Source organism: Stigmatopora argus, chromosome 7 (assembly GCF_051989625.1).
Source record: "Stigmatopora argus isolate UIUO_Sarg chromosome 7, RoL_Sarg_1.0, whole genome shotgun sequence".
In the NCBI taxonomy this organism is placed as follows: Eukaryota; Metazoa; Chordata; class Actinopteri; order Syngnathiformes; family Syngnathidae; genus Stigmatopora; species Stigmatopora argus.
Genome location: NC_135393.1, coordinates 13349618 through 13365067, shown reverse-complemented (window position 1 = coordinate 13365067; position 15450 = coordinate 13349618). Strand labels below are relative to the sequence as shown.

Genomic DNA, 15450 nt, shown 5'->3' with positions numbered 1-15450 from the left:
GGCGGACTCATGTACACTCACTCACTCACACATCGACACGTTTCCTTCACAGGGAAAATCGGAAATACAAACCAGATAAGCTGAAGCTTCAGCTCATGTTGTTCCAATTAATTATTGATATTTTTTTCAATACAATACAAAGTACACAGGTGGCTTTCTTCAGTAGCCTGTTTAGAAAACTACATTAATGCTGTTGTTAAGGTATTCGGACGTTTCGTCAAAAGACGTTTGGTCGACCGGACGTTTGGTCGAACGGACGTTTGGTCGAACGGACGTTTGGTCGAACGGACGTTTGGTCGAACGGACGTTTGGTCGAACGGACGTTTGGTAGAACGGACGTTTGGTCACCGGGTTGTTACTGTTGAAACCAGCTCTCAAAATTATAATCATAAGAGAGAGTTTAATATCTAAAATCTAATATCAAAATATCAACAGTAATTTGACAGCGAGCGAACCCGGCGACCAAACGTCCGCGGACTAAATGTCGGGGGACCAAACGTCGGGGGACCAAACGTCCGGGCGACCAAACGTCCGGGCGACCAAACGTCCGGGCGACCAAACGTCCGGGCGACCAAACGTCTATCGACGAAATGTCCGGTCACGTGTTGAATGTTAACCACTTACCTAAATTTCAACTTTTTTTGATCGGGATTACTTTCTTCAGAATTGCTAGTAATTTAGATAATTTAATTGAATGCCTTTATTGTCATTATAGAAGTATAATGAGATTTAAAGCTTCACCATGAAGTGCACAAATAAAAAAAAATCCTCCACTCGGTAGGCCACACCAAATTTGAACTTGTTTATTTTGGTTTCACTTGCTGCAGAACCCTATTTTTTAAACACTACTACATAGTACCTTAAATAGCCTTGTATCTAATTGGTGTATAGTACTGACCTTAATAGCCTTATACCAAATTGGTAATTTAAAATAAAATTGAGAGCTTTCACCTCAAAGTTCACCTTGTTTCTTTGAGCTTTACTTTGTTCAGTCATCCATCACTTTTGTCCTCTATCTTCTTGCTATGTTTGTTTCTCATATTCTATTATTAGAGTATATCTTTTTTGCATTGTAGTCTGAGCACTTTCCCCCAAAAGTATTAATAGACAAAGTCTAAATGGGGCCTGATATTTTATTCCTGTTTTGGAACATCTTTTTTCAGAATAAAACCAAATTGCTTCAAATTTGGAGTCTGCACACTTGAGTGGCTCCATTAAACGTAAAAGTCTTTCCGATGGGCAACGGCGGTCGATAAAAAAAGCTGCTGACGGAAAACACACTTTGCTATAAAAGTCATTCAGTTGTTGTGACAAATATGCAAATTCAATGTAATAAGTTAGCAAGATAAACGGTCTAATAGTGACAGAGACGGGTGCGTTAAGGAAGTAATTTTGGATCAAGCTGTCAGCTATGGCGATATTAGAAATGCACGTTGATGTATATATTTGGTGCAAATAGGAGAGGCAGCGGGACAATCTAGTCATAAATCAGCAAAAGTGACTTTGAGAGACAAGCAACAGACCTTGTGCTGCATAAATTGGCTTCCAAAGAAATCCATAGTCCAGAAAATAACCCAGAAAAAATAGTTTGGTGTTGCGAGTGCTCAAAAAGTGCACCAAAACTCACACAGATCCTTTTGATTTCCTGTTAAGATAGCAAAATAGATACTCTTGCTTCCTACTCTACGGATGTAACTGGCTGTTGAGTCAGAATCTTTTTTGGACCAATTTTTATTGCATTCTTTGCCGGTTGTTATCAAGAATTGTAATTCTCTACATCAACATGTCGACGCAACATAATCCTGCTGTATAATCATGACAGAGAAGTTGCACATGCACGGAAAATAAACGCACACCACAATTCTTGTGTGTGTGTGTGCGAGTGTGTCCAAGCAAGCAACAAGGAAAGGAGAACAAATCCGCCTTAATCTCGACGATGCGTCCACTCATGCGACAATAACACATACGCATGCCACACCAAATGCCACCTCGCTTCATGTTTATTTTCCACAGAAGCATCTTATACGGCACTAGTAACGACGCAAAAACGTGTGGTAAAACGTATTGCATCTTTGTTAACTACATTGAGTAAAATACCGCTGTTATCAACCTTGGCTATTTTACTTACGACACCATTTTAAATCTAATTTGTTTTCCGCTCATATTCTTCCACACTTCATTTAACCAACACTTGCAACAAGGTAATGCGACGAGAGTACTGCGCAATCTAAAGAAATACTAGATGCACATTTTAAGTCATGTAGGCCAAGTTTCTCTACTAAAAGTGTAATTCCGTGTTTTTTCAATGTATTAAATAACACCATTTGTGCATAGCGGTGGAAAGAATCTAGTATTTTCCTTCGACCAAACATCTTTCGACGAAACGTCCGGTCACGCATCAAAACAAACCTGCGTAGGGCGCTGGGTGGTAGCTTGCCCGGGCTGCGGTCCGACGGGGTACTGTAGCAGCCGCCCTGTCCTTCCGGCAGTTCGCCCTTCTCCCGAAGCATGGCGGTAGCGGCCGACGAGATGATCCCCACGCCGTCCCGCACCCGCGTCTCCAGCGGGTACTCCCAGTCGTCGTAGGACACCGAAATCATACCGAGAGGAAATGCCTTGGCAGTGATGGAAAAGACATTGAAAAAAAAAAACACCATTTAAAATTCGTACTCAGCAGTTTTTCCTTTCCTTAGGTTCAAGATGAAGTCAATTAGTATTGTAGTTGATCTCCTTTGGTGTCCCTATGTAAAGTGAAGCTAAGTGACAGCAGCTTATGGTAATACATCAAGCGGGTATTGATCTTCCTGTTCTCTAGATTTCCTGCCAAAAAAGCTACTAAGTGCATTCACAGAACTGCTGACTGCGCCGTGTCCTTTTTTTTCCCAGCAACCGTGGACTAAAGAGCACTGCACAAGTGCCGAGTTGGGCTAACACTAGAGTATGAACTCAGACTTTTGGTTTTCTTTTGCTGTTTTTGCAAATAAGCAAATAAGTTACTAACCTTAAAATGTAAATCGGAATGTATTTTATTCTTGAAAACAGTTCAAATAAGCCATTTATGGCGTTTCCCCTACTCCCTGGCCTCCTATCTATTTATTTTTTGCATAGTTGGTCATGCTATAAATAGTTTTTCCCACATTATTGCAAGTTCATTCACGTGGAGAGGGGATACACCTAATTACCGTTAGGACAGAAACATGGTAGACAGATTTGGGTATCGGGGCCACCAACGGATGAGAATACCATTAAAATGCCCCCAAAAGCATGCATGATTGTTATGGAAGAATGCCCTCAGGCCCCAAACCCTCAGCTACCCACCATGCTCCAACGGCTTCCCCCTTGAAACCTGGCCAAGAGTACATAGGAACCCCACAGTCCTAAATCCCAGGAGTGCCTCTCTCTCTCACACACACAAGAAAAGAAGAATACATTTTTGTACCTCTGGAGTGAAGTCAGGATTTCCCGTGGTGAGACTAGATACGATCCAGATGTAACCAGCTCCGATCAGGCCCAGTGAACGTGCTTCTTCCAGGATGTAGCTGTTAAGGGAGTCAGAGTCTGGTCATAAAGATTGATATTATTTGTCTTTTTTTCTTTTAAAAAAATGGTGGGTTCTTTACACAGCTTCGTCCTTGGAACAGTAGAGCAGAATGACAGGACTCTGGATTCTCTTGAGAGCGATATGGGACTTGGAGTTGGGGTCTCCGTCCATGGCGTCTAGGGTCACTACACTCTGGAGGTCCCAACGTACAAAGCTAAAAGAATGAACCGCACAATAAATATCACGAATCAAAAACGTCTTCATGAAGAATAAAAGCTTGACTGACCAACAAACCAACAAATTACAAATGATCTATGTAACAATTTAATCTGTGATTGACATGACCAAGCAATGACTGAGTTTTTACGTGACGATGTGGGCCAACCGGTGATTCGCCAAGACAAATACCTGTGGTCCACGGTGACCCTGAGGGTGCTGATGAAGTCTTGGTACCCTGGGAATTTTGACGTGACGATAGAGAAGACGTGCCAGTCGTACTCCTCCATGATGGACAGCATAAGGAGCGCTTCCTGACGTAGAGCGGCGCCAAACTGGAAGAATGTCGACTTCTCATCCTTTAAAGAACAAAAAAAAAACATTGAACAAAACAAAAAGATAGTCAGCATATTTTTTTGTTTTACCGCCTTCCAGCTTATTTAATTTAATTGAGGCAGAGAGCGGCAAGGATGTAATTAGAAAGCATTTTCAATTGTGTAATCACTAAGTACAAGATAAGCGCCAGAGAGAACATGAGAGGAAGGAAAAGGAACATGGCACGAGAGCTTTAAAGTCTCGTTTCCCGCTGCTGGAAATAATGTAGTGTTTACGGGCAACACAGTACAAGGATAGTGAAGGCATAGAAAGTCTTCTGGCGAACTGCCTGTCCCACTTTTCACTATAAAAGTCAGACTGAATCACGACTACAAATGTACAATTGTTGCCAGTTTCTTAAAACAAACATATAGTCTTTGACTGGCACCTTATAGTGCGGAAAATACAGTAACTGCAAATGATTTAACCACGCAATTATTGACTGATAGGTTTATTAATAGGTATACTTTAATAAAGGGAGAGACATCGGAGACATAATCTAGCGTTAACTTGCAAGTGAGAATCAATCCTGACTCATCCCCGTCACGGATCATTCTAAAGAAAGGCATCCTCTTCTGTCCATTTAGTCGCACATAATCAAAACACTTAAGGTTATCTTATTCAAACAATTGCATATCAGGTCGGAAACCAAAAACAACTGCGTAAGAATTTGCACAAGTAAGCATAACAATTTCCATAAAAGGTGAACCGAGCGACAGTATTTTGAAACAATATGCGAGTATTTTCGGAAGTTGATTCGATTATCGTCATCTGCCGGAATCCAAGTCAAAGCAATTTATGAGTCCTTCACAGATCTTCATTGCGAACTCAGATCAACAGTCCTCGGCCCGGGACTGTGTGATTTGTCAGGTCAATAGTCCTCAAAACAATTAAATGTCCTCGGGGCCAGCTGCAGCGGGAAGTGTCCTTGGTAACGTTATACTGAGCGATTATTGTTTCACATATACATATAATGATTAATATTCCACACACCTAATGATTAATGCGCACATATATAATAATATCCCAGAATAACCCCAACATTCACGGTCCACATATTGAATTTGAATTGACTGAGGACTTAAACACAGTTTTGTTTTCGAAGACTGCCATTGAAAAATAACCGACCAATTATGGATGTTCGGTCTGTTTAGTGAATAACATTTACACAGACTAAGAAAGAGCAAACACTGCGAGTGCGTCTTGTGATTGGCACGTAAGGTGACAATGAATACATAGATCACTTGTTGGACAGGTTTCCCTCTACGTGACTCCGGCACCCTGCTTCTGCGCCACGTTTAATGCTTCCCATACAAATTTGGTAAGGGCAACGCTGACAAGGCACTTTTCTCTCCTTTGCGCTTCTCTGACCTCTAAATGTTGACTTTGATCAAACAGACTCCCATCTCTTGCTTTAATTCACCTTCTTAAAGGTTCAACTCCTCAGGCAGGTGGGCATACATGATCAAAACGGATTACTTCTATTTGGCTTTTTTCCCCCCTACGTGATTCCACATGGGCTTTAGCTCAGTCCATTGTATTGCAAACACCTGCTGCAGTAAGGAGGAGGCTGCGAGGAGAGAGTATGCAGCCACTCATCACACATTTAACATCAAAAGGTTCACAACAAAATCAGCTGTCAGTGTGTGTGTGTGTGTATGTGTGTGCGTTCATGTGTGTGAGCCTTGGCATTGTATTTTGTCTCCAAGTGGCATCCAACACACACACACAAACACCCAAAATACACAGCGAGAGCCAGCCCGGCACAGATTTCGACAGCTTCTCGTCACGTAGGAGCAGGCAGAGGATGTAATTGTACTTCAAAAAGATCTATGTCACCTTATCTGTGTGTTTGTGCATGTGTGAGTCTGGCTGTAGGTGAGTCCTACTCGGTCTTAAAGAAGAATCCCTTTGCGGCAACAGGCTTATTGTAAGTCCTGATATCAACACGGCACACATGCCTGGAGGAAACGCAAAGACACACACCGACCGATGCACACTTAACCTTCAACGCACACACAAGGTCGAGCTGGACAATGCACCAAAAATATCATCCAGTTGTCTTCCATGTCGTGTTTTCAGCACAAAACAGGACGGGAAGAACAAAGAAAGGGAAGAGAATGCATGGAAATGAAATGGGAAGGAAAAGAGGTAATGAAAGGAACACTAATGGAATGAAAGGGGGAAAAGGAGTGGGAAGGGACAGGATAAATGCAAGTGCAATGAAGAGAAAAGCGTGGAAAGGGAAGAGAGGAACAAAAGGAACATACAGACAAGCGTAAGTAATTAAAGCAGAGCAATTGGTAAGGAAGGAATGGAAATGACGGCGGAGTACAAAGAGGAAGAACAGGGAAAGGAAGGGGAGAATATCAAGAGAAAAACAGGTTTAGGTGACAATGAAAGGCAGAGAACAATATGGAGAAAAGGAAAAAATTAACTGGGTGGACAGGGTGGAAAGAAATGGGCTATAACAGTAAACTAAAAGGAAAAAAGTCAATGCGTTGAGTTAAGACAGAAAGGGTAAAAAAAAAAGACAAAGTTAACGAGCAAAGAACAAAAAAAGGAAAATATTATTAATTTTTTTTGTTATGGACTTTCCCTTTGCATTACTTAACTTCTCTTGCCTCAACCGAAGGACGAAAAAAATGAAAGTAAAGTAAAGGGCAAGATGACAAAGTAATGTCCATAAAGGAAAGAAAATGAAGGCGAATGACATTCGCGGAAAAATCGGAAATGCAAAAAAAAGGGAATGTAAAGGTTGCAAAAGTTCAGAAAAGAAAAGGAAGGGCAAAGAATGGAACCACTTCACAGGAAACAAAGCGGATGGAGAAATTGGTAAAAGAAAAGCAATTTGTCACCACAAAGGATTAGAAAGCACCATTTGAGTAAAGTGCTGTCTGATGACGTTCACATATACATCAATTATACACGCGCACACGCCATCTACACACAGCACATGTGTGTCACCTAGAGATTTACTGATGACATCTTCCATTAATTATACAAATCCGGTGAACTTGGTGCACACTGCGATGTGCGCGCACACGCACGCGCACTGCAAATTCAGCCGTGCTGATGGTGTGGGGCATCGAACATTAATTATGGAGCAGGCGCGGCGTATCGCACACTTACTCTGCGGGCCCGTGGCAAAGTCGCAGCGACACATGCGAGTTCATGTCAAATTTCATTTTGGCGTACTGACGTTTCAAACACGTGGAGACGTCATGCTGTGTGCATATTTAACAGTATGTACATACATGTTCTTAACTCCTTGGGGATTTTACATGGAGTTGCAGATGTGCACAGCAACACACAAACAAGACTGGCAAATAATTAACAGGTTTTGAGTCGGGAACTTTAGAAGAAAGAATGCATTAACTTATAGAAATGTTGATATTTAGGGTGTAAAAGTAAAAGACTGTCCGCTACTTAGAAAGACGCACATATTTGACGTTGAATAGTACTAATGCATGTAGAACAGGGGTATTCTAATTTTTGTCCGAGAGTCGTTTTTAGAAAAAAATGCTAAAAATTCTGTTAACATTTGTTAAACGGAAGATCCGAATGGAGTAGGCTGAACTCAAGCTTCTTGTGCAAGCCATATTATTAATTATTATTTCATAATTTGCAGTGGGACAAAAACATCTGGGTAGAGTAATCCATTAAATACTGTATTAACAGTGAGAAAAGTTTCTCTCCGCTTGATATAAATCCAAAAAACACAAATGGGAGTTTTAGTCCAAGTCCTTCGTCTTCTTGTGGCCTTAACTTCATTGTCCGCAATATTTGAAGTAGTTGCATTTTTAAATATATACATTATATTAATTGTATTATTAATACATTCCAGTCTTTTGACATGCTTATAGCTGTAATATTTAATAAATGTACACATAATTGTACTTGTATTTCTGTATAGGCAAGGAAACATGTATTGTGATGGTCAAAATCCTACTTGGCGGTTTTTCGTTTATCGTGGCCATGTCTGGTCTACATTAACCACGATATTCGAGCGATTACTGCAGTGGGCCACAGTTGGCCCAGGGGGCATAGTTTGGACACTGAGGCAAAAAAAGAAACAGTATTTTCTAAGATATCGAAGGAAAGATGCTCACAGTTGACTAAAAAGATGAATAGCTTCCCAACCGGTGCAACTTTGACACCAATAACTCATTTATGAAACAAAGCAGCATTTGAAGATCTGTCTGGTGTACTAACTGATGACTAAGTCTGAGTGGCATTCCAGCTCCAAGTTAATTTAATGCTTTTTTCCCCTTGTAATAAAAAGCTTCCAAATGTGTCATGACGAGAATAATAAGAGCTGGCGGGTCACTATGCAGACGAGCGAAGACATCAAGATAAACAACGCCAGTGCCATTAAACTAAGTAGTGTGAACGCAAACCTCGTGTGTGCATTCTTAGCCTGTTAAATGTGCGATCCCATCTTTCAAACACGTCCCCAGAAAGACCAGATAACGCTGCCAAATAGCTCATTATCACACACTTTTTTTGTTTTTTTTAATGCCATAATTACCGTCAGGGTCCAAAAAGTCAAAGGCTTTGGCAAGACATTTTCCTTAACATGCCACAAAGCTAATCTTGGAAATAAGAGAGCCTGGTTAAACACGGTGTGTTTTTCGATGCCTTGCTAATTCTCCCTAAACGCCCAGCAGATGTTCTTTGAAATCCTTACGCTAACAAAGAATTAGCGCTGACAAAAAGGGGGAAAAAAGAAAACAGAGCCTGGAAGGAGAAGATTATGCAATAAAAAGTTGTATTATTTTTTTCTTCCGTAATTACTTTAAGACGTTTAATGTAAACAATATGAAAAGTGTGCTTGCCTCAATAAGCCATAAACATAATGTTAAACGTGATAACTTCCCCGTCATAGATAGAGAATGTTTTGAAGTGATACATTTTCCACTCTGTGACAAATTTAACTTAATGACATGATTGATATGTGTGCCAAATCTAACATGCTTTTCAATTGAAAAGCAGAAAGTGACAAATGAAGTTGTGTACTAGTGCTGAATCCATTTTTATAAAAGGACTTGAGTAATTGCTGGGTAAATCGTAAAACAATCAAATCTGAAAAAAAAATGGAACTTATGTTAATAATAAGGTTAATCCTTTAACATAAGCCAATGTCAAGAAAGTGAAGTTTTGAATTCTCTCTCGAACTATGGTATATATGACTTTTAGCGCTGTGACATCTCACTTGGGGGACATGGGCGCCCCTAACATAATTACTATTTAAGGCCTCCTTGCTCCCCAACCTTCTGGACTACTGCACTATTTAACACAACTCGTCAGCATCTGTAAAATGACACACATCCCTGGACGTATTGAAGCATGTTTCGTTCTGGAAATGTTCTATGCAATCAAGCATAGTACATGAGAAGCACAGACTGAGCTGAGTGAAACAAAAAATGGCTCCAAAGAACAATATAAATTGTGTCAAGCACATTTGAAAATCTATTAACTATAGTAACGGATAAAAAAAAACTTGGGCGGTAATAGAAATCCAATTTGAGTGGTGACTACGAAAGATTCATGATGTCCACTGTAGTGATTGTCCATCTGTTTTTATCCCCCGAGCCAATTCTCAAGGGAATCAGGTAGCAGATGCAATTGAAAAGTCTAGACAAAAGGCCAGAACACATCAAGGATCTTTTCAACAAGACTTCACGGAATTCCACCGACTGTCGATGGGAAATTTGCACCCAGCCCTTTTTAAATCACTACCTGTGTGCCTTTCTTTGGGCTGGAGTCCGCTGTGTAAAAGATTTACCGGCGTTAAACCAGTCGTAAAAACGGCAGGAAAAACTTGTGCACGGACAAGTTGCTTCCATCCATCATACCCGACTCGTGCATTTCCCGCCTGTCACAGCGTCACTCTGCCTTCTACCCACCTTGGCAGGGGGCTTTTTTAATGGCTACACATAGGAAAGCATGTTTCAAAAACAAAACGATATTAGCATACAAATGAGTTGCATTCTAGCAATTCACATAAAAAAAACAATTGTCATTTTACAGAGGTAAATTTACGGATTTCTGTACTATTTACTCATATTATATTGTTACCGTAGCACTTGTTAGTAATTATGCTATTCACACGATAAAATATAACATGAAATTTGAATTGTCTTGTCTCCTACTTTTAGTCACTCTTATCTCAAGGCACAACTTTGTCGGGAATCCTAAGCATAGGTGCTTCATTTTTTCTTCAAATCAGGTCTTTGTTGCTCATCCCAGAAAATGCAAAGAGTTATTATCCCTACATATAGTGGAGCAGATAAAATTGAGATGTCTGTAACCCATTATATATTTGAATTATGGTGCTTCAAAAAGATATAATTTTGTGGCCTGGCACGGGAGATAAACGACTGTGCGGACCCTCTCAGCTCCCTCCATTTCGGGAACCCCCCTACCCCCACTTCCCTTCTCCTCAGGCAGAATCAAAGAATTGCCAGTTGGATATTTATAGCATGAGGGCCTTTGGGTAGGGAAAAAAACGAGAGAAAATAATGTATCCCACTCTGTTTCACTCACTGCCCACTGATGATGACTCTGTTGGACTCCAGCAACCTGAGGCCTGAGGTAAAAATGGCAACAGGCGGCTATGAGTCAGCCAATGACCGGAGGGACTACCGAACGGCTGAATGTGTGCCAGCAGGTACGAGACCGGGAATACCACTCCGCGTCAAATAAGAAGTAATGACGTTGTGTCAGCAGTTGTATATTGCACTGTCTAAATTTAAGGAATATCATTTTGAAAACATCAGGTTCAAATACAAAACAGGCCTAGTTTAAGATACATGTAATGGTAAAGATGTTGGCACCAATACTTGCAAATTTATGGCATATAAAAAGGAATTATTGTAGTTGAAACATAAATATTGTTTATAATCCAGTAGCTCAGGATTTAAGGAATCGCATATTCACGGAGTAGTCGCCAAAGCACATTTCTGTAAAGTTTGACTAACACATGCTAATGGAATAAAGTGCACATTTCTGTAAAGCTTGACTAACTTTGGCATATGAGCACGAGCATGTCAAGGGGTGAAAGGCCTCAGACAGTCTGCAGTCGATGAGCTGCGACCTATCTCGTGAGATGGTCAGGCAAGGGATTGCACACTTGGCTCATTCTCAGCACATCTCGCTTTTACAGCAAAAAGTAAATTCAAGCATAAAATGCAAAAAAGCAAGCTGCTCCCAGTGACAAATACCGAAATTACAGCACCCAGATCGGGCGACCTACTCCCAAAAGGGGCACGATGGCAATAGCCATCGATTTAATTCATGCAAACCACACCGTAAGGCACGTGTGAGGCCTCGCCATTGTAGTAATTAGTACAGATACTTCATGTAACTAAACTTACATGGCAAGGGAATATCAGCCAAGAACCTGTGTCTTGTACTTCCATTATCTTTGGAATTGAAAAGACTTAAATTGTGACCAGTGTGTGCATTGTCTTTTATGATAGGCTTCCCATCACAGAGACTAATTGAACACGCTAAGGTTAATTGTAAGAAGGCAAAATTAGTCTGGATTCCCCGGGCTATCTTTGAGGTCCTTATGGACGTCAAGGATGACCGTCATTTCAACACAGTTCAGGATAATATTGCCAAAATAATGACAAATAAATGGAGGATAGAAGACGTCAGTTCAGTGTTTTGTATTGTGTTTGAAACAGGAGCCCAATCAGGAATGCAATTACTAAATACCACCGACTGTTTGCCACCTGAGAGCAGAATGTATTCTGGGAGAAACAGCAACAAAAAGAAGCCAAATCGCTAATTGTGCAGACAGAGAGAGAGAAAATGAACAAGACTTGCTAAAGGCGGAATGGCTCATTATAGTAAAGAACTCATGGCAGGGTCTTTTTTGAGAGTCCTGCACACTTTGCCAAACACACACAAGCAGAAACAGTTACACACAAAAAATATATACGTAAAATCACACACACTTAAAGCAGTAGTCTGCAGCACACTGGATCTAGTGAGCCTTTCCAAAACCTTGCACAACTGCAGTAAAATCATGACCGACTTCAGCAAATTTAGGTATTTACAAGACTGCAGGAAATCTAAAAACTCTCCAGCAAATCGTCCACCCAAAATTGGGTGGGTTCCGCAAATACAATCGGACTCCAGCCACTTCTGTCAGAATATAAGTCATCTTATGAAGCTGAAAAGTTGATACGGCAGTCATTCTTTATTTATTTAACTTTACCACATAATTAAATTGCTGCCTGTCTGATTCTCTCACTTTTGCCATAGTTCAGCCAGATGCAAATGAGGTTACAGACCCTGGGGACAATGACTTGGGCCAGCTCGGTCAGATGACCAAAACAGGAATATATGAGTGGTCGCCATAGCAATTATGCTGGCTGGAATTTTTAAAACTGGAATGGATGCCCTTACTGGCGCAACACACTTCATTTTTAGATGAATTTGCTCGGTTCAAAGCCAGCCGGCTATGTGATCCACTTATCCACTCACAAGCGGAAGGCAACGTACTTAATCTACCGTCAATAGTTCAGACGTAGTGTTCAATGTTTGTAGACAAGTTGCAAATGTTAAGTAATTTGAGCTAAAAGGCTTGAAAGATAAGCGTTGCAAAACTTGCTGCTTGTAAACATTGCAAATGTATTGCTTATCATAAAAGTAATGGAGTTTAAAAAAACGAAATAAATTGACATTTAGTTTTAGACTTGAGTACTACTGGAACATCTTATGACAGCCCAACAAATCTTCCCACACCTCAGCAACTTCCACTCAAAAAATCTACATTAAATATCTTAACTAAATCACACAAACCTCACAAGACTTAAACAACTCACATCCATTCCATATCCCACCACTGCCACTTGTATTTTTTGCAACTTTGTTCACACAACAGCCCCCGTTTCCATGGCAAATCAAAGCTTAGCCCACAGACGGCATTAGATTTATTTCCCTCACACACACCTGCCTGGACTCATTCTCCGACACCCCTGATGGATGGGATAGGTCCTCGCACACGGACAAGTACACACAGGCTGGTATGGGAGGTGTGTTTGTGTGTGTCTGGTGTTTATGTAGTTAGTGCGTGGCCCATGTGTCAAAGAGCAGATAAGTGAATCTATTTCTCAAACTAATTAAAAGCTGCCCGGCGATTCCCGGCGGTAAGAAATAAAAAAGAGCACCCGCTTGCTTTGTGTTTCCGCATATGCACGAAAACACATTTGGCCATTTCATCTGTGGGGGTGGCGTGAATGTGTTAACGCATCTTGTGGGGGCTGTTTGATGCCAGATGCTTAAAGCCAGTGGCTATTAGACAGCAGACCACTGATAACAGGCTATGGCTGCCATCACCTACGACGCCTTCGAAGCCACAACACACACATTAACAAAAACACATACATCAACCAAGCAGCAGAAAAATCCATGTGATTGAGGGGCGAGAGAAAAGAAAAACTCCTGTTGATATCCCTGACATCACTTTTCAATGAAATCACACCAGTTCATTGGTAATAAGAGGTAACTCACCACACTCTACACTTTCCATCAGATCGTAAATCTCTGCAAAACCTTCCCTGCCCACTCGACACCTCACTCGCTCTCACTGACAAGCTAAGTCAGTTACATACTAACACAGCAACATTGAGAAAAGCTCACAGATAAACAAGTCGTATTTTCTCGCATATTAGCCGCCTCCGCGTATAAGCCGCAACCCTCGGCAGTGGTAATAGCCATACTTTTTCTCCAGAAACTGGAACCGCACTCTTGTTTGGCCCTTGGACGTCTTCTAAAAAAAAAAAAGACATTTCAAACCCTAAATCCAATTTCCGATTTAAATTACACCAGAAGAGCCGCATTTGTGGATCGGCTCATGTATTGGATTTCTTGACAGGCATCTTATTGGACTGTCCGCTACGTTTTTTTTGTGGTTTCGAACCGTTTCTCTCTCTTGAAGAAAGGCCACAGGGTTTGTTTCTTTTATGTTTTAAAGAGAAAACCGCGTAGAACCAAAAAATCAAAAACCCAACACCCCAATTCCAACAAAAGTGAGGAAAACCGTTAAAGGATTAAAAAAGATCTTGTACCATATACCTGCTTTAAAACGTTTTATTTTACAATTTTCCGCGTATAAGACGCCCCCTGAGTCACAATTTTCCCCTCCATATTTATGGTTTTAATAGGGAGTACAAATGTGTTACTTTGAAGGGAAAATCTTAAGAAAAATCATCGCACGTGCTATTTCTGAGATACTGTATGAATCTAAAGGATCGTCTGCTGGATTGCAAATTCCAAAAGAGTGTTACCTGCACCTGGACTAATTGAAAAAGGAAGTCACGTGAGCAGTACAACCAGAAAGTGTGTCTGTAGCGGTCTAGTTTGTCAGCCCTCGGTAAGATGGCGGCGCCCTGAGCGAGCAATGGCATGCACAAGTGAGCGAATTTTTTCACATTTTATGCAAGGTACGGTGTATTTAAAAAAAAATCATTCATAGACTTCAAAATAAATTTAGTTTAGCGTTTTATCTGGTTATCTTTTCTCTAATTTGGAATAAATGACCTTATCGGCTGCATTGTCTTGCGTTATGGCATTGCGTCTGTCACCTTGCAGTTTCGTCAATGTCAAGTTTAATTTGTGCGCATAGAAGATGTACCCTTGATTCAGTCATCATTTTTTGAGCGACAAATACGGCGTATATTATGCAAATATGCGAGAAAATATGGTAACTGACTGGCTCATGGTCAACAATCGCATCAACAAACCTTGTGAGGGATAGAGAAAATAGTCGGATGGATCAAAAAACTAACCTACATCCAACAATTGTGGCCGAGTTGAGTCCTTATCCTGAAAAGCATGGAGGATGACACTCCTCCAGCTCACTCCATTGCTGCTTAATACACTTAACGTTGTGTGCGTCTGTGTGTGTGGTTGCGCGTGTCGTGCCGAGATGGGCCGTAAGAGATGATTCACTGCTGGAAAAAGTGGAGCGTCATCTCCTCCTTCGGTCTCTTTTTGGAGTGCAGATGAAGTGCCGTTGTATTCACACACTTTGACACAAATGCGTTCACGTACAGCACACGTTAGTGCTGAACGGTTTGGGCAAAAGACCTAGTAGTCCTTTATCCCACAGTCAGAGGCGTCACAGAATTCACTAACTACAGTAACATTTACAAACATGACAGAAATGTATACCATACTATCTAAGCTGGGGCACAATTTTGTTCATTGTACATAAATGTAACTGCAAAGTTTAGGAAATTGTGTTTTCATATTATTATTCACTCTATCCCTGACCTATTCAATCACTTTTTCTCCAGCCA

At 40.9% G+C, this 15450-nt stretch overlaps 1 protein-coding gene across 3 annotated transcripts in view; it reads right to left on the bottom strand.

Annotated features, from left to right (window-relative positions):
• Positions 1-15450, bottom strand: part of grin2ab (glutamate receptor, ionotropic, N-methyl D-aspartate 2A, b) — an 89736-nt gene that overhangs the window by 14817 nt on the left and 59469 nt on the right. For all 3 annotated transcript variants that reach the window (XM_077605174.1, XM_077605175.1, XM_077605173.1), the window contains 4 exons: positions 3950-4116; positions 3621-3755; positions 3440-3539; positions 2410-2615 (listed from right to left, as the gene is read on the bottom strand). In XM_077605174.1, coding sequence (XP_077461300.1) covers positions 2410-2615; positions 3440-3539; positions 3621-3755; positions 3950-4116 — 608 coding nt within the window. The remainder of the gene's footprint in view (positions 1-2409; positions 2616-3439; positions 3540-3620; positions 3756-3949; positions 4117-15450) is intronic.